General features: G+C 43.0%; 1 protein-coding gene across 12 annotated transcripts; it reads right to left on the reverse strand.

The window, feature by feature from the left end:
* Positions 1–1,885: 1,885 nt before the first annotated feature.
* nfyc (nuclear transcription factor Y, gamma) lies at positions 1,886–21,520 on the reverse strand. Of its 12 annotated transcripts, none has more exons than XM_027026141.2 (11): positions 21,412–21,520; positions 11,207–11,316; positions 10,838–10,906; positions 10,233–10,346; positions 8,941–9,036; positions 7,778–7,954; positions 5,295–5,366; positions 4,407–4,574; positions 4,101–4,208; positions 3,794–3,853; positions 1,886–3,615 (listed from the first exon to the last, which is right to left on the reverse strand). In XM_027026141.2, exons 2-11 carry the CDS (start codon positions 11,303–11,305, stop codon positions 3,493–3,495), a joined length of 1,086 nt encoding a protein of 361 aa, XP_026881942.1. In that variant the 5' UTR covers positions 11,306–11,316; positions 21,412–21,520; the 3' UTR covers positions 1,886–3,492. The 12 variants fall into 12 exon arrangements, with proteins under 12 accessions (XP_026881942.1, XP_026881938.1, XP_026881934.1 ...); XM_027026137.2 differs by having other exon boundaries at positions 10,838–10,909; positions 11,207–11,313; positions 21,412–21,519; XM_027026133.2 differs by having other exon boundaries at positions 10,838–10,909; positions 21,412–21,519.
* Positions 21,521–21,749: the final 229 nt, after the last annotated feature.

Raw genomic sequence — 21,749 nt, forward strand, 5'->3', positions numbered from 1 at the left:
CCAGTATGGGGAGGGCAAGTGTGCCTGGACCCATTACGGAGTGAAAAGACTTTTTGTACCTCAGTTCTTCCCTCACCTGGCAATGAGCACAACTCAGTCATGTCTATGTTCCGTTACGGTGTGTAGGGTGTAAAACAATAAATACAGTGCCTTGCCAAAAGAACACTCATTTGCAGATTCTACCTTAAGACCTTTGTGGTTGTCAGATAACAGTTTAAGACCAGAGTCAGGCCACCGCTGTCAGAATGTAGCTTCTGTGCTGCAGTTACCTGGTGGTGCTCACATTACTCCACCATGATGAAACTCAGCCTTGTATTCAGACTGATTATACACAGAGACTAGCACAAAGCCGGCATAATATGTAATGTGTATAATAATAAGATTATTGTGCAAGGTTCTACAATTCCAGAATTCATTGCCAATAAATTCAATTTCTCCATTGCCCCTTAATGGACATTCTCTTGTGGGATGGGTCTCGGACACATGCAAACCATCGGGACAAGACTAGGACCTCTAGAAAGTTGGACTAGACATTAATTGCTTTTTTTTTTATTTTTAATGTATTTTTCTCTTTAAATTGTTATTATTGTGGTGACAGTTGTCAGCCAGAGGAGGATGGGCCCCCTTTTAGTTGTAGTTCCTCTCAAGGTTTCTTCCTCATGCTCTAGTGGGGGTTTTCCTTGCCACTGTCACCCATGGCTTCCTCACTGGGGGCTTGGACTTGGACATTTGTAAAGCTGCTTTGAGACAACTGTTGTAAAAAGAGCTATATAAATAACTTTTGATTTGATCAATTAAATGCACCACCCAATACTTCGTAAAGAATTAAGTATAGATTCATACAACTAATTGATGGTTTATGGGTTTCCGCATGCAAGATATAACCTGTCCACAACTACAAAACACACAGACATGGGGACAAACTACATAATAGAAAGTATAGATAAATGTAGTAAGTACTATTCCTCAGCACATTTCTTTTAAAAGAAATGTATTTAGATAGTTGCCAAGAAAAATACATTCAAACACTTCCAATAATGCCAGGATTAGAGGCATACTTCCTCTCGTATTTTACCCATTAGGCAGCAGTCCGTACTAATTAATAAGGTAATTGTTCAGCGCATGAAACGATTTGGGTAGGATCACGGCCAAAGGTGAAATATTGGCTGAGTTCACAGAGATGCACCTGAGCTTCAGTTTAGATCAGCCGTGGACACAAGGCCTGTGTTATGATACATTTCACAATTAACAATATGCTTTATTTAGTCGTAATTTATTTTTGGCTGCAGATAGGACTGAAGATTTCATTTTATTTTTTCCTCCATGGAATTAGTAGCAAATTAGGTGGTATTATATTTTAAAGGACTTGTTCATTACTCAATTATATTCTCATACTTATATAAACGGAAAGGTATACGAAGCAAGAAATAATTAGGTGCACAACATTCGTCTTATTTTAATCAGAATGGATTGTTACTGAGTAAGTGAAAACGTATGCCGAACTGGTAGTTAATTTCATAATAAGGAATGGCGCATGAGCTCGCTGAGCTTCGCCGTCTCTAACTAACGCGTGATTCAGTTTCTCCACTTCCTAAAAACAGCGAACTGACCTGAAAGCCAAAGGTAGAGAATGTGGTCGTGTAAATTCCTTCCAACAGTATAGCGAGCTCTTGGTTAAAAGAAAATCAACGACTCCACCGTGTGGTTGTAAAAGTGAAACAATGTAACGTTACAATGTTTTTGATTCATAATTCAACGCAATCAAATTTTAAATTAAAAATATAAATGAAAAAAATATTTAAATTGCAGTTAAAATGATGTATTACACAGGAAAGTTAGAAACAGAAAAGAATGAGAGAACAAGGAGTGGTAAACGTACACCTAATTAGTAGTTATTATAGTGAAAAGCATTCTTGTAGGTTTTTTTTTATTTTCTCACAAACCCAACTTTTTAAAAAATAAAAGAAAGAAAATGTACCTGCGGATTGCATTTCATGCCAGCAGCGATAACTACATGCAAATAACCCAAAAATACAACAAAGTGATGACAAATTTCTAAAGATTAAAAAACAAAATTGATTTCATTACAACTGGTTTTAAAATGTGTATATAAAAGGATATAATTTCAACATGTAGTTTGTACATGTGGTAGTTGGAGGGTAGTTTCCACAAAGGGAGACTAGGAAGGAGGAAAGATGTGGTTCAGAGAAATGTTTTAATGCACAATATCACACACTGGGGAAACTCACCATCTCTCACACACACACGCGCGCACGCACGCACACGCACGCACACAACTCAACCATATTTGCAGTCACACTATTTTATATGTAGAAAACCCAACAATAAGAAGCCCTTTCAGCAACATTACATTATCAAATCTGAAAACTATACAAGATACTAGTTAAACAGAACCAACACAATTAAAAGTGAACTACAAACAAAGGTATCATACAAACTACAGCGATACTTGTATACAGGATGGGTATACAGGATGGGTATATGGCTTTATTGTTAAGCTTTGAACTCTACACAAAATGGCATGATCATCAATAATGAAAATGGATAATGATCTAAATTTAACTTGGGCCTAAAATTAACAATTTTCATCTCGGACCACACAAAAGCTCCACAGGAACATTTTTCCAGGCCTGTAACTATACAAGGCATAAAAGACTTCTAGATTTGCATCTAGAACCTGAAGAGAAAACATACCTTTCTCTTCATCAAACAGACTCTGAAACTGTCTTAACAAAGAGATGCTCCAACTACACTACATAGAAGACCAGACTGTTTGCAGTGTTTGTATTGAGACTAGGTCACTAGGGTCATCAGGGCAGAGTTTCCTGAGAGCTTCACAGTGTAATGTTAATGGTACACTGAATGCTAAAATGGCTTGCTTTGCCTTATACCATAGAAACTGTGCCCTGAAAAGAACAAACTGCATCTGACTAACCAGTCTGGAAAGACATAGACCAGCCTTGCTGACTTGCTAGATTGTGTTTTTTAGAAATAAGTCTGTGGATTGGCTGGAGGAAGGAAAAGGTCAGCTGTAGTGCTCTTCATTAATCACATCACGATTGGATAACAGGAACAGGTATTTTGCCAACCATTTTGGTGGGTGTGGGGAAACTAACCAGGAAGGACTCTCACTAAGGAAGAGAACCGGCTTCTGCCACTGTGTGATCATTTGAATTATTTAAACCTGTTCTCAGGAAACAAAGAAAATAAGGTTTTTTTTTTGGACAGTATTTAAGTCAATGCTAAAACATAAAATTACAGCAATTAAAGTATGGTGGTCACCGTGAGAAAATGCCAGTATATATGGCTCTGCATGAAAAAGGACTGTGAACAGGAAGGACTAGACATGCCCTGTTGGTGCTGAGAGTGGTGCTGATGGTTGGGATCCCGCTCCTCCAGAAGACCTGGAGCAGTGTGGTTATTGCGCTGGTGGCGACTGGGAGAGGTGGGGTGAAGGACAGCTCCAGAGCCTCAGTCGGCAGTGACCTGCGTGGTGACCTGGCCATCGGCCGTCTGGCTGGTGGACTGGATGAACATGGGTTGGGTCAGCTCCTGCCCTGCTGGCATTGTCACCTGCTGGATCTGGTACAACTGCTGCAGGTCCACCAGAAAGACAGAGGGTGGGGTGTGCAGCCAACAGAGGAGGAAAAGCAGAGGCACAAAGAATGGGTGAGACATCCATCAAATATAAATGAAAAACAGTACAAATACAACAGGGCTAGGGGAAGAAGACTGAGTTACGGTGTTAGTGTAATGTTACTCTGAGTCGTACCTGACCATCAGTGAACTGGTTGAACTGCTGCTGCCCTTGCTGCACTTCTGTCTGTGATATCTGTCAACGGATGGACACAGCAAAACAGGCATTATAATTTTGAGTTAAAGGATCCCTAACGAAAAGATGATGTGGCACAATTCAAAAGTGGTATAATTTGTGCTGTTCAAGGATCTGTACCAGGTCAGAGAGTGAACAAGCCAAACTAAGGGTAAAACTAATACTGTGCAATAGCGAGAGAGAAAAAAACAAACAAACAAGGGTTTTCTCTAGCAAGGGTTTTCAGTAAACACCTACATATTTTTACCTGTTGAGTGTTTGTTGCAAGTGTCTGTATTTGTCCTTGAACGACCTGTGTTCCTGAGACTGGCTGAGCTAAGCGAATGTATTGCAGCTGGCCTGTGTTTAGCTGCACCTGCAAGGACAACACCACAAGGGGGAGACAGTGAACACAGTTTTTCAACTCTCTGCCCTGTTGGCGTATAAGATAATCTACATCTACATTAATTGACAATAAATGGTAGCTGGCAGCTTAAGACATTGGCAGGTCAGTGGTTTTTGGAGGAGTGACATGCAAGTTGACCAAGCTTTTGTTGCATGAGGCAGTGCTTACGGGGATCTGCTGAATCTCTCCGGTGTTGGTGATGATCTGCTGCATGACCTGCATGGTCTGGCCAGCTGGCTGTGCTGCCTGGGCCTGGGCCTGGGCCTGCCCCTGTGCAGCCGCCTGCACAATCTGCACCTGCTGGCCCTCACCCACCTGCATGGTCACTGGAGCACTCTATGGCAGACCGACATGGAAGAGAGAAACAGATGGGGACGGGTGTGAGCGAGCATTGGGAGTGTTGAGCAATGTGTGCTGGCAAAGCACTCATCCTGCAGTGCATCATCCTGCCTGCCCTGTCCTTTCCTCTCAGCATGGTTGAAATGCCAATACTAACACTAACAGCACCCCTTCCATCTCAGTGGGCATGCATGGCTCTGTCAGAAATACTGGACATAGACACAGGGGATTGGGGGGAGCATGTGTAGAGTCTGTGATCCCCATCTCCCCAGTGAGCACAGAAATCTGGGTGGGAAATCGGCCAGCCACGAAAGGTGATCGGCCACTTCTCATGGAAGAGACACCTGATATGTGCCAACTTCTTTAGCGGTCTGTCTTTATCTGCTGCCGTGACCTCATGTAGCATCAAGTGAAGAGGAGATGGACTACAGATACACAGCACTGGTTGTGCATGGAGACTAAGTGCTCCGTTCAGGACTGTGTCCAACACTTCTCCGTTCTCGCTGTGCTGATCATGTTCCTTACTGGATCTACATCAGCATGATGCTTTAGTGTTGTGAGCAATATGAATGGCAATGATTACTGCCTGGGACTGCAATAATTACAGCTGTACGGTGTGATGAACAGGGATCAAGGGGTCATAGCACATGGCCCTGGGGCAAGAACTGGCACAATACTGGGGAAATGTAGGATGCTGTTTGGGTCTCAAATGTTTACCGTGATGGGGGTAGCCTGTGACTGAGCTACCTGCACCTGCTGTAGCTGCTGCATAGCAGTCCCCTGCAACACCTGAGGATGAACACATGGCGAGAGAGAGAGAGAGAGAGCGCTTTATAAAGCATTAAGCACATGCAAAGCGCTCACTAAATTACATTGACAACTTTACTCAGTTACAAAGCATCTAAGGCACAGAGTGAAAGAAAGAAAAATACAGAAAAAAAAATGGAAGTGTGCAAAATACTTGGCAGAACAATCATAGCACTGTTGGTCAAAAGCCGATGAATGATAGAAATGTTGTACTACAAAGACAACAGCAACTCTGATGGAAGTGGCGTGCGTATGGTATCACAGCCAAATTCAGCAAGCTGTGAAAAAGCAGTAACAGAACAGTGCTTGATACCATCTCTCTACAGCAGTTCACGTGTGTAGCGGCTACAAGAGAAGGGTCACATGACAAATGCTAAAACGCCCTGTGATGCTCACATGGTGCACTTCTGAACTGAATTTACAATGCAATAATATTGCTTTAAGTGAGATGATGATAATCATTTGTCTAAATTTACATTATTGACAAAGCTTAATAATGACATACCAAAATCGACAGACTTCTCCAGTTTCTCTTCTGATAGAGTGAAGCTAACTTGATCTACACAATCTTAAATTCTGCAGCAACATGTGGATTCAGTCCTGTGCTCTTATGGAACTGAGTGCAAGTGGTGTGATTTACAGTTTGTGAAAGTAACCAAAGTGAGAATATAGTGAACTTCACCCCATCACATCTTAAGAGTTATTTGATCTGCTCAAAGTGCATGAGTGACATGGCCATCCCAAATTTCCCTGCAGAGTTTATACAGATGACAGCTGCCTAGTAATCATAGTTAAGCCAGAGCTACCTTGCTGAGTCAAATATTTTTGCTAGTCTAGCAATATATGGGGAACAAATATGACTCAATGCAAAAAAGGAACAAGATTGTAGCAGTTATATTTTTGGATTCTACTCCACAACAATAGTGGATCAGATTACACTCCAGCAGGACCAATAAGACTGTACTGGATTCTGCAGACTAACTGCTGAAGATACAAGCATCTTTGCAGAGCTCAAGATGGCTTCAAGTGATGTTATTAAAAGAGTAAGCATTCATCTGTTTGACCAAAGAGCCCATACAGGGACTCATTATTCTGTCATTATTCTCTTTTAAAGAAAGTCACAGTGCTAGAAGCAAGGTCCACTTATTCTTTGCCTCATCTCTGTTCCTGTACACTGCTTCCCATATCTGGCTGTCCCTCCTCCACTCGATCCTCACTACACTTCTCCAGCTGCTCGCTTTCGCCTGACCTGAGTGCTTTAGAAGGTGACTGCAGCAGCTCTGTGCCCAACTCTGATAAGTCAGCGAATCGCAGGCCTGCTGAAGCAGCACTGATCCTGAGAGAGGGAATGAGGTCCAGTAGAGAGAGCGAGAGAGAGAGAGAGAAAGAGAAAGAGAGTGGGAGGAAGGGAGGGCACACAGCGATGGAGATGCCAAGAAAGAGAGAAAGAGTGCAGAAAGAATCCTCCCAGAAATCAAGGGAGAACCAGAGTACAAGAGGGGAAGACTTGAACAAACGGAATGATGAAGATAAGCAGCAACTGAATAGAGCTGAATTAGGTTAATGACAACATGTGAGAGAACAGGGGACAGAAAGACATGAAAGGGGCCAGTGGATGTGTCAAAGAGACCGAGTGGGTCAAAACAAAGAATGAACCTCGGGAACAACTGGAGCAGGGCACTGTGTCAGTGAGAATGGGAGACTCTGTGCGTGTGTGAGTGTGTGTGAGAGAGAGGGAGAGAGGGAGAGAGAGAGAGAAAGGGGCAGTCAGGTGTGCTGCCAAAGAGAAAGTGAATAAGACTGGAGAGAAGAGAGAGAGAAAGGGAGAGGAGGGTGCTGAGTTCACACTCAGAGGCTGGACGGATATTACACTTGGGAGAGTGACTGGGTTCTGTACTGTTCACCTGATAGGAAAGTGTGAATGACACCTCTGGGCATCCACTGTTAATATGTGGATCAAATGATCCAGTGGGATCAAAGTCAACTGAGCTCAAGTGTGTCAGAGGTGTGTGTGTGGCGTGTACATACGCACACACGTTAATTCATGTTAGTATGGTAAAGTTTCAAATGCTTGAGGATCAGACTGAGGTATGGTATAGAGAAAGGAGATTGCAAGGACAAACTCTGGAGTGCCACTACACTTGAAAGAGCAACTATCTTATATGTGCTGCTCTCCCAGGTTCCCTTTTTATGGCTTCTCATGACAGAAGAGTTTGCTTGCCCTTAGTTGACATAAAAGTACAGGTACACATTTAATTTTAAATTCTAGTTCAGTGGGTGCAAAGGATCTTCTGTGTGTGCACATATGTATATTTGTGTGTGATTGTGAGAGAATATATGTATGTGTGTGTGCGCGCCATGTGTGTGGGTGTGCGCGTGTACACGTGCATTACCTGGCCCTGCTGGGGCTGGGCGATGATGATCTGTCCAGGCTGCAGGGTGGTGGCGGTCGGTGCGGCCACCTGTTGCCCCTGCTGCTGCCCCTGCACCTGCACTGTTCCAGGCTGCTGAGCCAGTGTGAAGTAGTACTGGACTGGCTCTGCTGGGGCCACTGACTGACGCACCTCCTCCTGCACGCACACACAGGCAAATGCACATATAGGATTAACCCTATCATTTGGTTACATCTCCATAAATTATTTTAATGCTGTAACACTAGAAGCAGCAGTCAAATAAATAACTTATTGAAATGGCTAAGCAAAGTAATGCGAGTAGTGGGGCCACATTCACACTTGGGCATTTAGTCTGTGGACTGACCAACCCTGCAGTGACGTTTCTGCATACCACTTAACTATTCAACAACTCACCTGGCAAGATGTAAAAAACAAACAAAAAAACAAACAAACAAAGAAACAAACAAACAAACAAAAAAAAAAAAGCAAGAATACATAACGAAACCTCTTTACAGAAAGTAACAGTATAATACAAAAACTGAAAAGTGACAAGAACTTTTCCTAAGAGAAACCGAAGAGTAATTTGTGACAAAGAGCGTAAACACCCCTCTCCCAGCTTTGCAATGTCACAGCTGAGAGTGTAGGATGTTTACACACCTGCTCACACACACAGGCACTTGCAAACATGACAGCAGCACCAGGCAGACTGATAACAAATCTGCCATGCTAATCACAGAAACAACAGAATTGTCTCCTGTCGATATGGCTTTATCTGGGATGCGAAGCACGTGACCAGGGCAGGGGCTTCATGGAGGAGAGTGGCATGCAGAGGGCCCTGTGGGGCACAGAACAGGCCAGACAGGCTGCACTGTGGCTGTCACTGCAGTCAGTCACAACTCCACAGTGAAGCGTGTTGTTCAGTGGAAGCCGGATGCTGCAAACATCCGACTGAAAGCCTTCACTGCACCTACCCCAAGCTTCCAGTCAAGGATGTTTACAGCGCCACCATGCTGCCAGCTGGAGTGCTGCACGGGGCTCCAGCCGCTCAGAGATGATGTTCACAGATGCAGACATCGCTTTACCATTAGGGTAAGGCCTCGGTCTAGCTCAGTATAACAATGCTAATGAACACCTGTTTATTGCAGAGTTTTCTAGTTCCCCACCTGGCGTTTGGGTGGTTTGAGGTCATCTCTTGGGACAATGTCGATGAGGAAGTCAAACTGGTCAAACTTGGTGATGGCCATGGCTATGTCATTCCTCTGAAAAAGCAAAATGAATGGGGGGAAAAAAGAAATTCCAAGCACTGCATTTTAATGTACAGTATGATACCTTAGGTCTGACCGAATCTGATGTAAATATGTAAGCAAATAAATAACTGTTAGACACATTTAGATTAAAGCTAAATGTGGTAGAACAGAATGATGTAATGCATCACATCACAGACCGACCCCGCTCCTTATCTGTGTGGTACTTTCCACAGGATATTGGCTGCCAAGACCCTCCATTGGCACCCCTAACATCAGCCACTATTTTTAGCCATGTGATTAATATTTGGTGGCTAGGGTCATGTCCGCACAGTTGTTCTATTGATTAGCGTTGTCGTGACGACCCAGATTGGCTCAATGCCTCCACAAAGGCTGAGCCTGCACATGCAGTGCCTTAGCAACGTGCATTACCACATAATATAATTTGCAGATTCAGGTGGCAATGGATCCCATGTTATATATGTTCCTGATATTCCAACTAATTCTATCCCAGAACAAAAAAGCTATTAAATTACTAAACAAATAGGTTTAATTTTACCCCCAAAATATCTATTTACTTATTTATTTATAATAAATTAATAATAATATATTGTAAAGGAAAATCTTGTTGATACAATGTTTTTGTAAAATTTAAATTCCCTTTTTTAATTTAACAAATGAACTTCAGGCTTTTGGAGAAGCGCTGTTGCTTACTAGCGCTCTAGGACAAAATTGAGGCTTTCTGAGAAGCACTGGTGTCTGATAATGCTCTAGGACAGAATGTATAATGGTATTGTAGAAAGTGGGTCACAGGAAATGTGTTTTTAGAGTTGGCGGAAAGTGCTAAAATGAAACAGGCCCTAGAGCAGTAAGGTACCTCCCGCCCACCTGCTTCAAGAAACGGAAAAAATACAAAACAAAAACAACCAAAAACAACCCAGACAAGATCCATCATGGCTTGCTGAGAGGAATATACATGTAGTTACATGTGAAGATAGAGGAAGGGTTTTTGGTGCAACAGGTCTGATTGGTTATTACAGAGGAAACATAAAGCCGTAAGAAAATTGTTTTAAAAATGACCACACAACTCTACTGGGAACTTGGGTCTATGAGTAGCAATAACCATGACCAAAAAGGTGTCGGAGGGTAAAGGGTATAACAGTGTCTGCAACAGTGTCAGAGGTGAGAGGGTACAGTGATCAGTGACCAACCTGCAGTGTGCGACGCTTGTTGTCCTCTGTGTGGATCCAGGCTCTGAGAGTGAGCTCTGTGATGAAGATCTGAGCTGCTTTGGCAAACAGTACAGGGGCCTCAGCACTTATCATCTACAAAGGGTTTGCATAGAGAGGGTTAATGGAGGACAAGCGCTTGCTAGGCTTCAGTCCCTGTGCATCAGATATGACCCCTTCACTGTACACACATGCCAAGAGATGGAACCAAAGAACGTTCCAAGGGCTTGCCCATGTCACTGTCACAGAGCTTTTTAGTGCCTTGGCTTTTGGCTCCATTTTAACCCTATTCTCAATCTAAGATTGGGATTATTTTAGGAGCGCAGATACCACTCTGATCTGCTGCCTGCTTCCCACATGTCTGGCCACACACACAGTACTGCTCAAGCAACTCATAGCACCCACCAACACCACTGTGCAATGAGATAAAGGGAAGCAAATCAGAAAAGACTACAGCTGCCTTAGTCCAGTCATGCTTAATACAGTATGAGCAAACATGGAAAGCTCGTGCTGACGCTGCAGGTGAGTAGTGGGTGTGAGGAGGTGACTCATTCCCGTGATTCCGTCACTGCTCCCATCGGTCATACCTTCACATCCTCATCCAGCTTCATGATTTTCTTGATTCGAGCAAGTGGAAGCTCCTGCACGCGAAAATCCTTCTGAAACAGATTGGGAGCATGTCCCAGCAGGGTAATCCACATTTAAGCCTACTTGATAAATATCAGAGTAAATATCCCTAAATAGGTGCTCATGAATACTGGTATTAGCATTGCAGATCTCAGCTGCAGCACTGTATGAGGGACATGAGCAGCAGTAATTACCCCCTTCTAGATTCAGAGTGCTATGCATGCTTGGGTTTTTGTCCTCTTTTGGTTCCTTTCAGAAAGAGATTGTAAAGCTGTTTTTGTGAGGTTTGAGAGTGCGCACACGCATGAGAGAAAGTGCACGTGTCCTACCACTGTGAGGTTTCTGATCTCCTCCATGACCCTGGGCCAAAAAGACTGCAGGCTCTGTTGGGCATCGCTCCCCCCTGCTCCGAACGAGTCTGCCGACATCTTCAGATCTGCTGCAAAAACAAGGCCAAAAAAATCAGAAGATGCAAAACCTCAGGAATGCAGCCTACAGAGACCGTCAAGGTTAGACTTCACAATGAACCATTGGTACATCTGAATCCCTGAAGTCCAAAGAGTTTCATTCCAGCGCTATGCGATACACTGATTGCTCTGCTCAGTGAGCATGACAAGAAATCACCCATAAGCACACTGACAGGCACACACACCCTCACGCGCGTGCACACACACACGCGCGTGCACACACACACGCGCGTGCACACACACACGCGCGTGCACACACACACGCGCGTGCACACACACGCGCGTGCACACACACATGCGTGCACACACACCATGAGAAAAATAAGTGGGTCTAAGGCATCAGTTGCCCCAAGCCCCAAGAGCAAATCAGGCAGGTTACTATGGCATGAGAGGAATTCTGCTGAGAAGTTCAGCTTGCCTGAGCTTGTGCTCCTGGGGAATACGGCATTACTCATTTTTTCTTTTTGGCTCTCTGGAAGGAAAGAGGCGGCCAGAAATAGGTGGGTGGAGTGCCGCTGGAGTGGGTACAGGAGAATAAAAAGCTACCAGGCCTTGGGCAGTTCAGCTATAATCCAATAACTAGATGCAGCTCCAAAGGCTTAGGGAGGGGAGGTGCAAACGCCATAGCAAGCAGACTGCCATATGGCCTTAGAATTTGGGTCAAATGCTGGAACGGAGTAACTGAGTGCACACATGTGTGCACACGTGTGCACAGAAACACAAATATATGCATGTGCATACACACACATATGCACACATGGATAGCACAGTGAAAAACATGCTGGGCCGTAAGATAGAAGTCGATGGGTCATACTCCTGTAGATCACCTGGTAGTGTCTGTGGTGTAAGGAGCTAGCAACAAATGGCATCTTGGGTGTGATTCAAGGATTTGACCCCCAGGAAGCATACACTCTGTGATACAATGATAAATATATGCAAGTCACTCTAGTCAAGAGTGTCTGCCAAATACTGAAAATGTAAATGCAGATGCACACATACACAGATATACACGGACATGTATATGAGCAGTTAAGAGAAAACACTTTCAACAAACAATAATAACTTGTCCTACTCTTCCATCAGAGTGGACCCACTGCTTTCAAAATGAAAGTCTAGATCAATAGCATTAGAGCAAAAACAATAAGAATCAATGAACCATGCATATTAGCTGGGGCCCAGATGGAGCTAATAACGTCTAGTGTCATTTCCAGGTTGTAACTGCAAAAAGAAGGTGGTCTTTAAGGAACAAAATTGGACATGAATGGAATTGGACAGTCAACTATTGGGCCTAAGGAGGAACTGTTGACCTTTAGCAAGGAAAACTCTCTGGTCTGGCCTGCTATGTTTTCTGTGCTCACTTTTTATTTTGCTGTTGGGTATTTTTTGGTGAAAAACACTAGAGCTTTAAAAAGCAGCATCAGGCATTGATCTCGTGACAGCTCCTGAGGACATCCACGAATGCGCATGGGCGATTCTCAGTACCAGTAATAGATAAGAAATAATAATTAGATGCTTCACTTAACACCATTAAGGAAAACTAGCTTGCTAATTACCACGCAGCGATAACACAACTGGCCTCAGAGCTGCAAGAAAAGGAGAGGCAAATCTTTCACTGAAGGAAATGCATCATCAAAGCTGCCTTCGTGGCTAACCTTATTCACCTTTTATCACCTCTAAAACATGACACAGCCAAGAAGAGCAAGGAGACTAGGAGTCCTGAGTAACCATGGATCACTTATAATAAACCAGAATTTCATATTACCTTAATGAAGTCATCAAAAAGAGCTGAAGATGGATTGTCTAAACAGATATCAGGTCACATCTTTATTGAACCCTGAACCTCAGATTAAACTCTCTCCTGGGTACATAAATAGCAGAACTAACTGCGTGTGGGTAGTGTTTTTGCTGCCTGCAGTCGTCGACCGCTCCTGCCCTTCAGAGAGTCGGGCAGCATGTGCAGTGTTTGGTTTCTCCTGGCTTGTGTGGGCAGGTGCCTTACTGCCACTGGCCGTGGCTTCTCCACCCATGGAAAGTTGATGGTGCTGAATCAGCACAGGGGGTTGAAGGCTTGGGGCAGGGTGGCTCCTCATTCTCAAGCAGGCCGCAGGGCTGTGCATAGGAAACGGTGGGCCGAAATGCACTCCAATTTATTAGCTCAGTCGTGGCCTCCTCAGGCGACATGAAGGCTGTACAGAGTGCAACTCTGTTTGCAATGCACCTATAAGGTCGGATGAAGCAGGCAAAGGGGGCTGCCTCAAGTCTCTTGAGAAACTCCAGAGAAGCAGGTGCACTCCACTGTGACCCAAACGCAATGAAACAGCACTGCCCAGAGGCAATCCAGTGCACAGCTCTATACTCTGAAATGATGGACTACCAGTGCATAAATAAAGTAAACTGATAGAGAGCAATGTTTTAATTTGAAACACTTAAGCATTGTACTGAGCACAAAGGCAGAGATGCATGGCGGATTACTCAAACAAAATCAGCACTCGGATCAACCTTGAGCATCAGATTTCTACTTTATGACAAGTTCAGCCTCAGCAAACTAGGTACTACTCTCTACACAACTGTGATTACATGCTTCATCCCACTGCTGGAATTAGCTGACTTAAACCTTCTGAGAACACAAAATGTTATGACCATGGACTATGTACTTATGAATATTATTGAAAGTCAAACTGCTTAAAGGTTTTTTTCATTTTTGCGACAGCCCTCAAAACAGCAATGCATATGTCTAAAACTCTACTTTAAAAGCTATAGGGATGACCCATGCACAAAAAATTATGACTGGTTAAAAGGTCACAGCCTTTTTTTTTTGTCTCAGATTTTAAGGTCAGACTTGTCAGATTTACAGACTGATGGAAACAGCTAGACTATATAATGGGTTAGAAAACAATCATGTAAATCAATAATCTCAACTCTGGTGCAAATGAAGTATAGAATCACTTACAACCCAATTTCACTAGACGGCAAAATGCTGCACATTTGCCACCTCTACTGACTTCAATTTTAACACTCAAACATGAAAACAAGCAGTGCAAAAAAACAAAAAAGCCAAGGGGTGGGATCTCCCAGTGCTCGCATCTTTATATCCTGTGTCATCACCCCCCTACCCTTCCCTCCTTTCTCTGTACAGGAAAATAGAACACTGATGAGAACTGATATGAAGGGGTAATTCAACCTTATCTGGCATCCAAATGCTAAGGGGGGGGGGGGGGCTTGCGCTCAAGAAAAGAGGAGAACAATTTAGGACAAAGGGATTGTGCGTGTTGAAGAAGAAGAAGAAGAAGAAGAAGAAGAAGAAGAAGAAGAAGAAGAAGAAGAAGAAGAAGAAGAAGAAGAAGAAGAAGAAGAAGAAGAAGAAGAAGAAGAAGAAGAAGAAGAAGAAGAAGAAGAAGAAGAAGAAGAAGAAGAAGAAGAAGAAGAAGAAGAAGAAGAAGAAGAAGAAGAAGAAGAAGAAGAAGAAGAAGAAGAAGAAGAAGAAGAAGAAGAAGAAGAAGAAGAAGAAGAAGAAGAAGAAGAAGAAGAAGAAGAAGAAGAAGAAGAAGAAGAAGAAGAAGAAGAAGAAGAAGAAGAAGAAGAAGAAGAAGAAGAAGAAGAAGAAGAAGAAGAAGAAGAAGAAGAAGAAGAAGAAGAAGAAGAAGAAGAAGAAGAAGAAGAAGAAGAAGAAGAAGAAGAAGAAGAAGAAGAAGAAGAAGAAGAAGAAGAAGAAGAAGAAGAAGAAATGTTCCACAATGGGACTTAAAAAAAAAATATTGAAAAATACACTATACAGAAGGAATGTCACTATTCACTAAATATGGCATGGTACTGAGATGCTTTGTCTTAGGCATTCCGAAATGCCCTTGACCACGCAAACTGTAAGATATCAGAATTTAATGCATCCCAAAATAAACCAGACTTGAATTTCATATTACCAATCCAACTAGATACTCTTTGTTATCATCAAGACATCTGTGTACAGTTTGAATTTGGGAAAGAAATTTCCATCTGATAAAAGGTCACCTCAAGGGTATCAAACACATTTGTCTAGTTGCATTAGAACTTATTAACTACTGTGGCATTCTCACATGGAGGACAGTGGGCAAGCGCTGTTCCTGTTGCTTTTGCTGGTTAATCATCAACTCTGACAAAACAAAACATGGAGCAGCATGCACTAATGAATTACAAATTAACCAACAAACAGCCTTCTGTTTCTTCTCATACTAAGCTTTGTGTGTCTGAAAACACAACACTGACATGGATCCAATGACCTATGCCTGTGATCCTATGGCTCAGTCATATTAAAACATGCCCTTGTTCCAGCCTCTCACTAACTCCAGGAAGCAGTTACTGATCTCTCAAGGTCATCCAATAGCAGAGTGGGGAAAAAACACATACTTAGGCAGGGAGGGAGGGAGAAAGAGATAGATACTATAGTGTATGGGAGCAGGGGGAAGGATGAAATTGAGTGGAGTAGAAAACTGCAGCACAGTGTGACCCCTTGGTAAACCCTCCTCTGTGTGCCCACGTGCTCCCCAGAGGGGATCGTGATGGTGAAAGGGCCACTCTTGTCTATGGGCCTGTGAGGGACGCGCTGTCTGCGCGCTCTCACGCTCTCCCTGCCGACAGATCGACTGCAGGATCCGCTCTCACGTTCCCGTGACCTTCATCCAGAGCTAGGCCGAACTAGTGCAGCGAAGGATGGCGACGAGCTCACGCTGCTTAACGCCTGATCACATGTCGGATGTGAGCACAAAATGATGGATGCAGATGCCATCAGCAGTGTTTAAAAAAAAAAAAAGAAGAAAAAAAAAAACCAAAAAACCACAACACAACACCCCCCCCCCAAAAAAAACAAAAACCAAACACACACACACACACACACACACACACACACACACAGACACCACACCATGTGGAACGTGCACAACCTTGAGTGAAAGTGCACCTGGTCAGAGAAGACAGCATGTGAAAGGTCACCTTCAAGCGGCCCAGCGTCACTTACGATGCGGGTCCTGTTCCGTGCTTGTGGCTTGATGTGCGCATTTTTTTTTGCAGGCCCATACTGCCATCACTCCAGTAATGGACTCCAATGATATTCAAATCTCATGCAAACAGCAAATCGCAGAGGGATTTGGCAGCAATGGCTCCAACTCAGAACTATTTTTAGTTCTCTTTCCCCCATTGGGACGCCATACTATCAGAGACACCAATGGAAACTTTCAATTAGAAAGGGAACAAAAATTGCAGTGAAGTGCGGCTTTGCTTAAGGGTTATTAAGTGAGGGGAAAGTACCCTGCTGGAGATACTGATGCATGAGGGAGCAATGACAAGTACCTGTCACGGCACTGCTCCCATAGAACCAGAGCTAACGCTCACTACAGAACCAGCTCTAAAGCTTGCTAAGGAAGCAGCTCTGGTTTGCTCCCTATATACAGCTGGCATGTTTGCCCTCTGCTCTACATCACTGTCAGGAAAGTGTAAACAGGCCATGAAGGCCCAGGGCCTTGAAGGTGAAGTGAGACGCCAGCATGGCTAGACACTTGCCATCTCACCACACGACTCAACAGACACGGAAATGCTGCAGCAGAGAGCGTCCCATATGCTTTTCAGCATGTCCAAAATCCACCTTCGGCAAAGACAAATATCAAAAATCACAGACAACACAGTACAGAAAAGATAGCTATTTAAAGCAGCCACTATCCATCACCTAGTCACATGAACTCAACAGGACCAGGCAAAAACAACTGTCAAAGTGCACTGTAAAAGTTAAAACAGTTTCATCACTATGTCTAAACCTTTCGCACCGGTCCAGCAAAAAAAAAAAAAAAAGGCAGGAGGAAAAAATAGAAAGAAAGTCCTTTAAAACAAAGGGAGAGAGTAGAGGACGAAAGGAGGAGGGGAAGTGTTGTGGAGGACATAGGAAGCATCCTATTTCCACACCAAGTGTGAGCACAAGAAAGCAAGAGAAGAAGCCAACAAGAGAGAAAGAGAGTGCACAAACACCAAACAGAGTGATTTGTAGCACTGCTGTCTGCAGTTATCACACTTACCCCATGCCCTTCATTGTGCACTGTAGACTGAGGACAGGAGACAGAGAGGACTGGAGCTGAAGTCTCCTTGGAAGGTGAAGAGATAAAGTGCTTCTAGTCCACATACTGTCCCAGGAGCAAACAAAGGCTGTGTGGGGCAGGCGGTCCACCACTGCACTCCAAGCATAAAGCCAAAGGGAGAGCAATACCCCCCCCCCCACCTCCATTGCCCCATCTCCTTCAGCCACCCCCCACTGCCCTAAACACATAGCCCCTGTCCATTCCTGCGAATCCTCTAAAGCTGCCTAAGCCATGGAGTTTGTCTCTGCTTGGCAACCATAGCGGTTGTCTTTCAGCTGACCCCTGCTTCAGCACAAGCAGAGTTGCCAAGAAAAACAGTAGAGAAAGTGAAAGAGACGGAGAGAATGGAGACACACAGAGGGAGAAGGCAGGATCGGTAGGGCAAGTCCTGGACAAAAATCTCCTGCCCGCTTTCCCTTTAACACTTGAAAGTAATCAATCTAGCCTGCTACACGATACTTACAGCCCACCTCTGCTCGAGATCCTACCCATTTCTGATCTCCTCTTCAAATCAGACGGAGTCCACTTTGGCTTCTATTGGCTCAGCCAACTGTCCACAGACTGTGTAAATCCATCCCCCCTCCCTCACGCTTTCTCTACTCCACCCCTTTTCACAGAGTCAACTTCCTGTTTTAAGTTACCTTGAGCAGTAAGATAGGGGTCAGGAAAAGAAAAAAGGAAAAGAGAGAAAAGAAAAGACAAAAGGAGAAAGTGAAAAATGAACACAAGGAGGGTGGAGGACAGGCTCTGCTTGCTAGCCTCAGAACTCTCTTCCAGCAAAGCTTGTTCCCTGCTGCAGCTGGACGGAATGAACAACTGGCTCCTCACTTACAACTGTCCCTTGCTTATTTACAATGTCAAACAAAATGTCTCTGCAGCCCGCCCCTCTGAGGAGCACAGTGGCTGACTGAATAGTGATGCAAATAACCTCAAGCCCTGTGATTGGCTTAAAGGAGTATCAAAGCAGATGCTGCATGCTGTCACCGGATGATTTAAAGCGGAATGTCATCCAGGGCAGATTTGCAGTCACATACATGTGCAAGGACATCTGGGCACTAAATCTGCATAGAACGAGCAGTTTACCGGTTCGGTTGAAGATTTTATCTTGAAATTATATGCGGCATATTCTTACATTTAAAGATCATGATAAACATTTAGCAACAAAGGTGACCTTAAGACATTTAGCCTAAGTATGTTGACACAGTTGTCAAAAGCAGAAGACAACTAACAAATTTGAATAAAAATGAAATATAGGACTGACAACCAAACAAAACAAAAAACAAACAAAAAAACCCCAAACAAAACCCAGCATACCACATTACTGCTGTTTAAAGTTGATTTCTATATAGCAAAATGTCATGTGAGGCATAAATTCTTTTTGTGATTTAATGAATGTTATTCCAAGAACAAAAGCCTATCATATCTCAAATAGTCAATTTCTTGGAAACCTGATATTGATTTATGCAATGCACATTTCAAAGAAAACTCACAAAACTGATTACATGTGGTATAAAAACGAACATTTCTGAGTTCATACTCTCACTTAGTAATTTGACTAGAACACATTTGTGCAATATAGAGAAGACAGAGCAAGTAAAAGCAGTGCAATGTATCCTTTAAAAGGATGCCAAGACTGGAGGAATGGCCTCAAGGTTATCCCTGTCATTACAGAAAATCACCACTGTTCTGAGAAACAAGACAGCAAGAAGAGAAATGCCCTGACCAGCCCAGTCAGAGAGAACAGGGTGGATTAGCCATGGGGCACTGTGATAGAGGGTACAAACAGAGGTTATGTTTTGAGAGGATCAAGACATACTGAAGAAATTAAAAATAAAATAAAATTAAAAAAAAAACAAGGTGAAAGAGTGGAGTGTCACAGAACTCAATAGAAGCAATGCAATGTTGCTTTAGATCCACAGCAAACTGGTAAATGATTACACAGCATCTGAGCAAAAGAGATTGCGACAACAACTGGCCAGAGTGCCAGAGCAATTTTTGTGCTGTTCTACCTGCAATGTATTATTTATTCCTGACGTCGTTAGTGGCTAGTTTTGCATGCTTAGGCCTGGCTAACATCTTTCATCTTGAGTGGGCTTATAGCTTCCTATCAGTGGAATAACCTGAGCATGAGTATATAACCATAAGTATATAAATTAAATGTTTTAAAAGAAAAAAAGAAATATAGTCTCATGTAAAGGGAAACTAAGGTCTATATGGATTATGCAAGCATATATTTCAGAACTTAAATCTTAAAATAAATTTTTTTTAATTAACATTTTAAAATGCTTATAAGTACATGTTGGTAATATGTAGGCGCATGAAGGCCTTGGAATATTTTAAGACCAAGAAGTCAAAAATCATCTCAATCATTACCTCAGCACAGTGACCAACCTCCCCAGTTTAATCACCACATCAGGTCATTAGTTATTCAACACTAATCCTACAATAAACAAATACTTCACAAGCATGCATTTCAAGAATATACCATTTCATTTAAAAATTTATAACCTTATGTTCAATTCTGCCCAACTTGGCCACTGACTATTAAATCTCACGTGAGTCAGGCATTCAGGTAACCCAAACTCAATGGGTTTGTTATGAGGACAAATATTACTTCCGTGTTTCACCCAATCTGGACCCATCAGTGTCAATCATATGAAAGAAAGCCCATACCACAGAGGCCCCGACTGACCGTGACTACTTATAAAAAAACTAAGAGGAGTTTATCAGATATTAAGACTGTTGATGGCTTTTTCTAAAGACTGCATTTGAGAACCAGCTGACAAGCAGGTTAGAACTAAAAGTGTATTATAATCGACACCCCATTCTTTTCTCATTGCGATAGGCTGTATTGGGAAGGGCATTTAAGATTCACTCTACATTCACGCTGGACCTCGAGAAACCTGATGTCTGGTATATTTATAAATAACATATCTAGGTTGGCTATCATATTAAATATCATATTGCTACTTTGAGTACCATCACAGTCACAGATACGAAAAAACTAAGGTAACAAATTGGGCTAACAAGCTAATCTAGCTGGTCAAAGGAGATAACGTTACGCGCAAACCATACTCTAGCTAGCTAAAAGGCACAGGCAAAAAAAAAAACTTTAACCCGTCACTTTGCACGTGTTGTGAAATTTGTGCTTTGTGATTCACGAAAACCTAGTTAGCCAACAGAGTATATTTCACTGACACTTAAAACTGGTTCTACCCAATCAACATAGTGGTTAGCTACCTTGCCAGGGGACTTGTTTACGCGACCATAAACAGACATGCTAGCTGTTAGTAGCGAAATTAAACAAAGTTAACGAGTAGCTAAATTACTAAGTATGGTTGGAAACGTAGGTAGCCAACCAATCTTTATCAATGAACTGACAAAACAAATTCGGATGGACGCATCATTAGTTAAATAAGCTCGGGAAACTTTGGAGACAATGCTGGCTATTATCAGCAGGCCCCAAAATTCTCTTTAGATGTTCGCTAAACTTCAGCAATTCCCAAGATGAGGAAGCTACCCCTATGCAAAACTTTCCTAAAATATTTGTAAAGCGGTGTAAAGGCATACTAACCAATAAAGACTACGTTTGGATCTGTCCTTCAGACCAATCAAACCTCGGACTAGATTCCACCAATCAAGGTTTCTAAGGGATGTGATAGTTGCGAAACTAACACCATTTGGGCTCAACATGAACCAAGGCCTGAAAGGTACGCTATGACATGCAAAGCCAAAATGGCGGATTGCGTTCCATAGTTTCGTGACCGCCTCCAATCCTTTCCACTAGCCACCAATAAGCGCCTCAGAGAGCGAGGAGGGAAATGGCGCCTATGTTCATCCTCCAAAACAATCGTCCATTGGATGAGATCGTTCATTGGCCGAGCGGTCTCGCATGACCTCTGCTTAAGACACACTTTACATACGACTACAAGCGAAGAGGATTAAACTAGAACATTTTACTTACGTACTCACTTTTCGTGACGAAATCGTAGAGTAGTCCGGTTCAGCGCAATTTTTAATTTAATTCAGTGTGCTAGAGGAGCCAAGATGGCCGACGCTTTGACAACTTCTTTTGAGACCGGAAAAAGCGTGACGTCTGCTGTTACGTCTGAGATTATGCCTGATTTCGTTCAAAAACGGAGCTGTTCAACCTTTACTGTGGTTGTGCACTGATAGCCAACAATTTGAGTGCTACCCCAGCCATCAAATGTAACAGTGTACGGTATAATTATATGAATTATATTTACATTAGTATAGTTTATTGTAGGGTATAATTATGCTGCTTCTCATTTCACTTGGAATTTTAAAGG

The sequence above is a fragment of the Electrophorus electricus genome, chromosome 8, assembly GCF_013358815.1.
Source record: "Electrophorus electricus isolate fEleEle1 chromosome 8, fEleEle1.pri, whole genome shotgun sequence".
NCBI lineage: Eukaryota > Metazoa > Chordata > Actinopteri > Gymnotiformes > Gymnotidae > Electrophorus > Electrophorus electricus.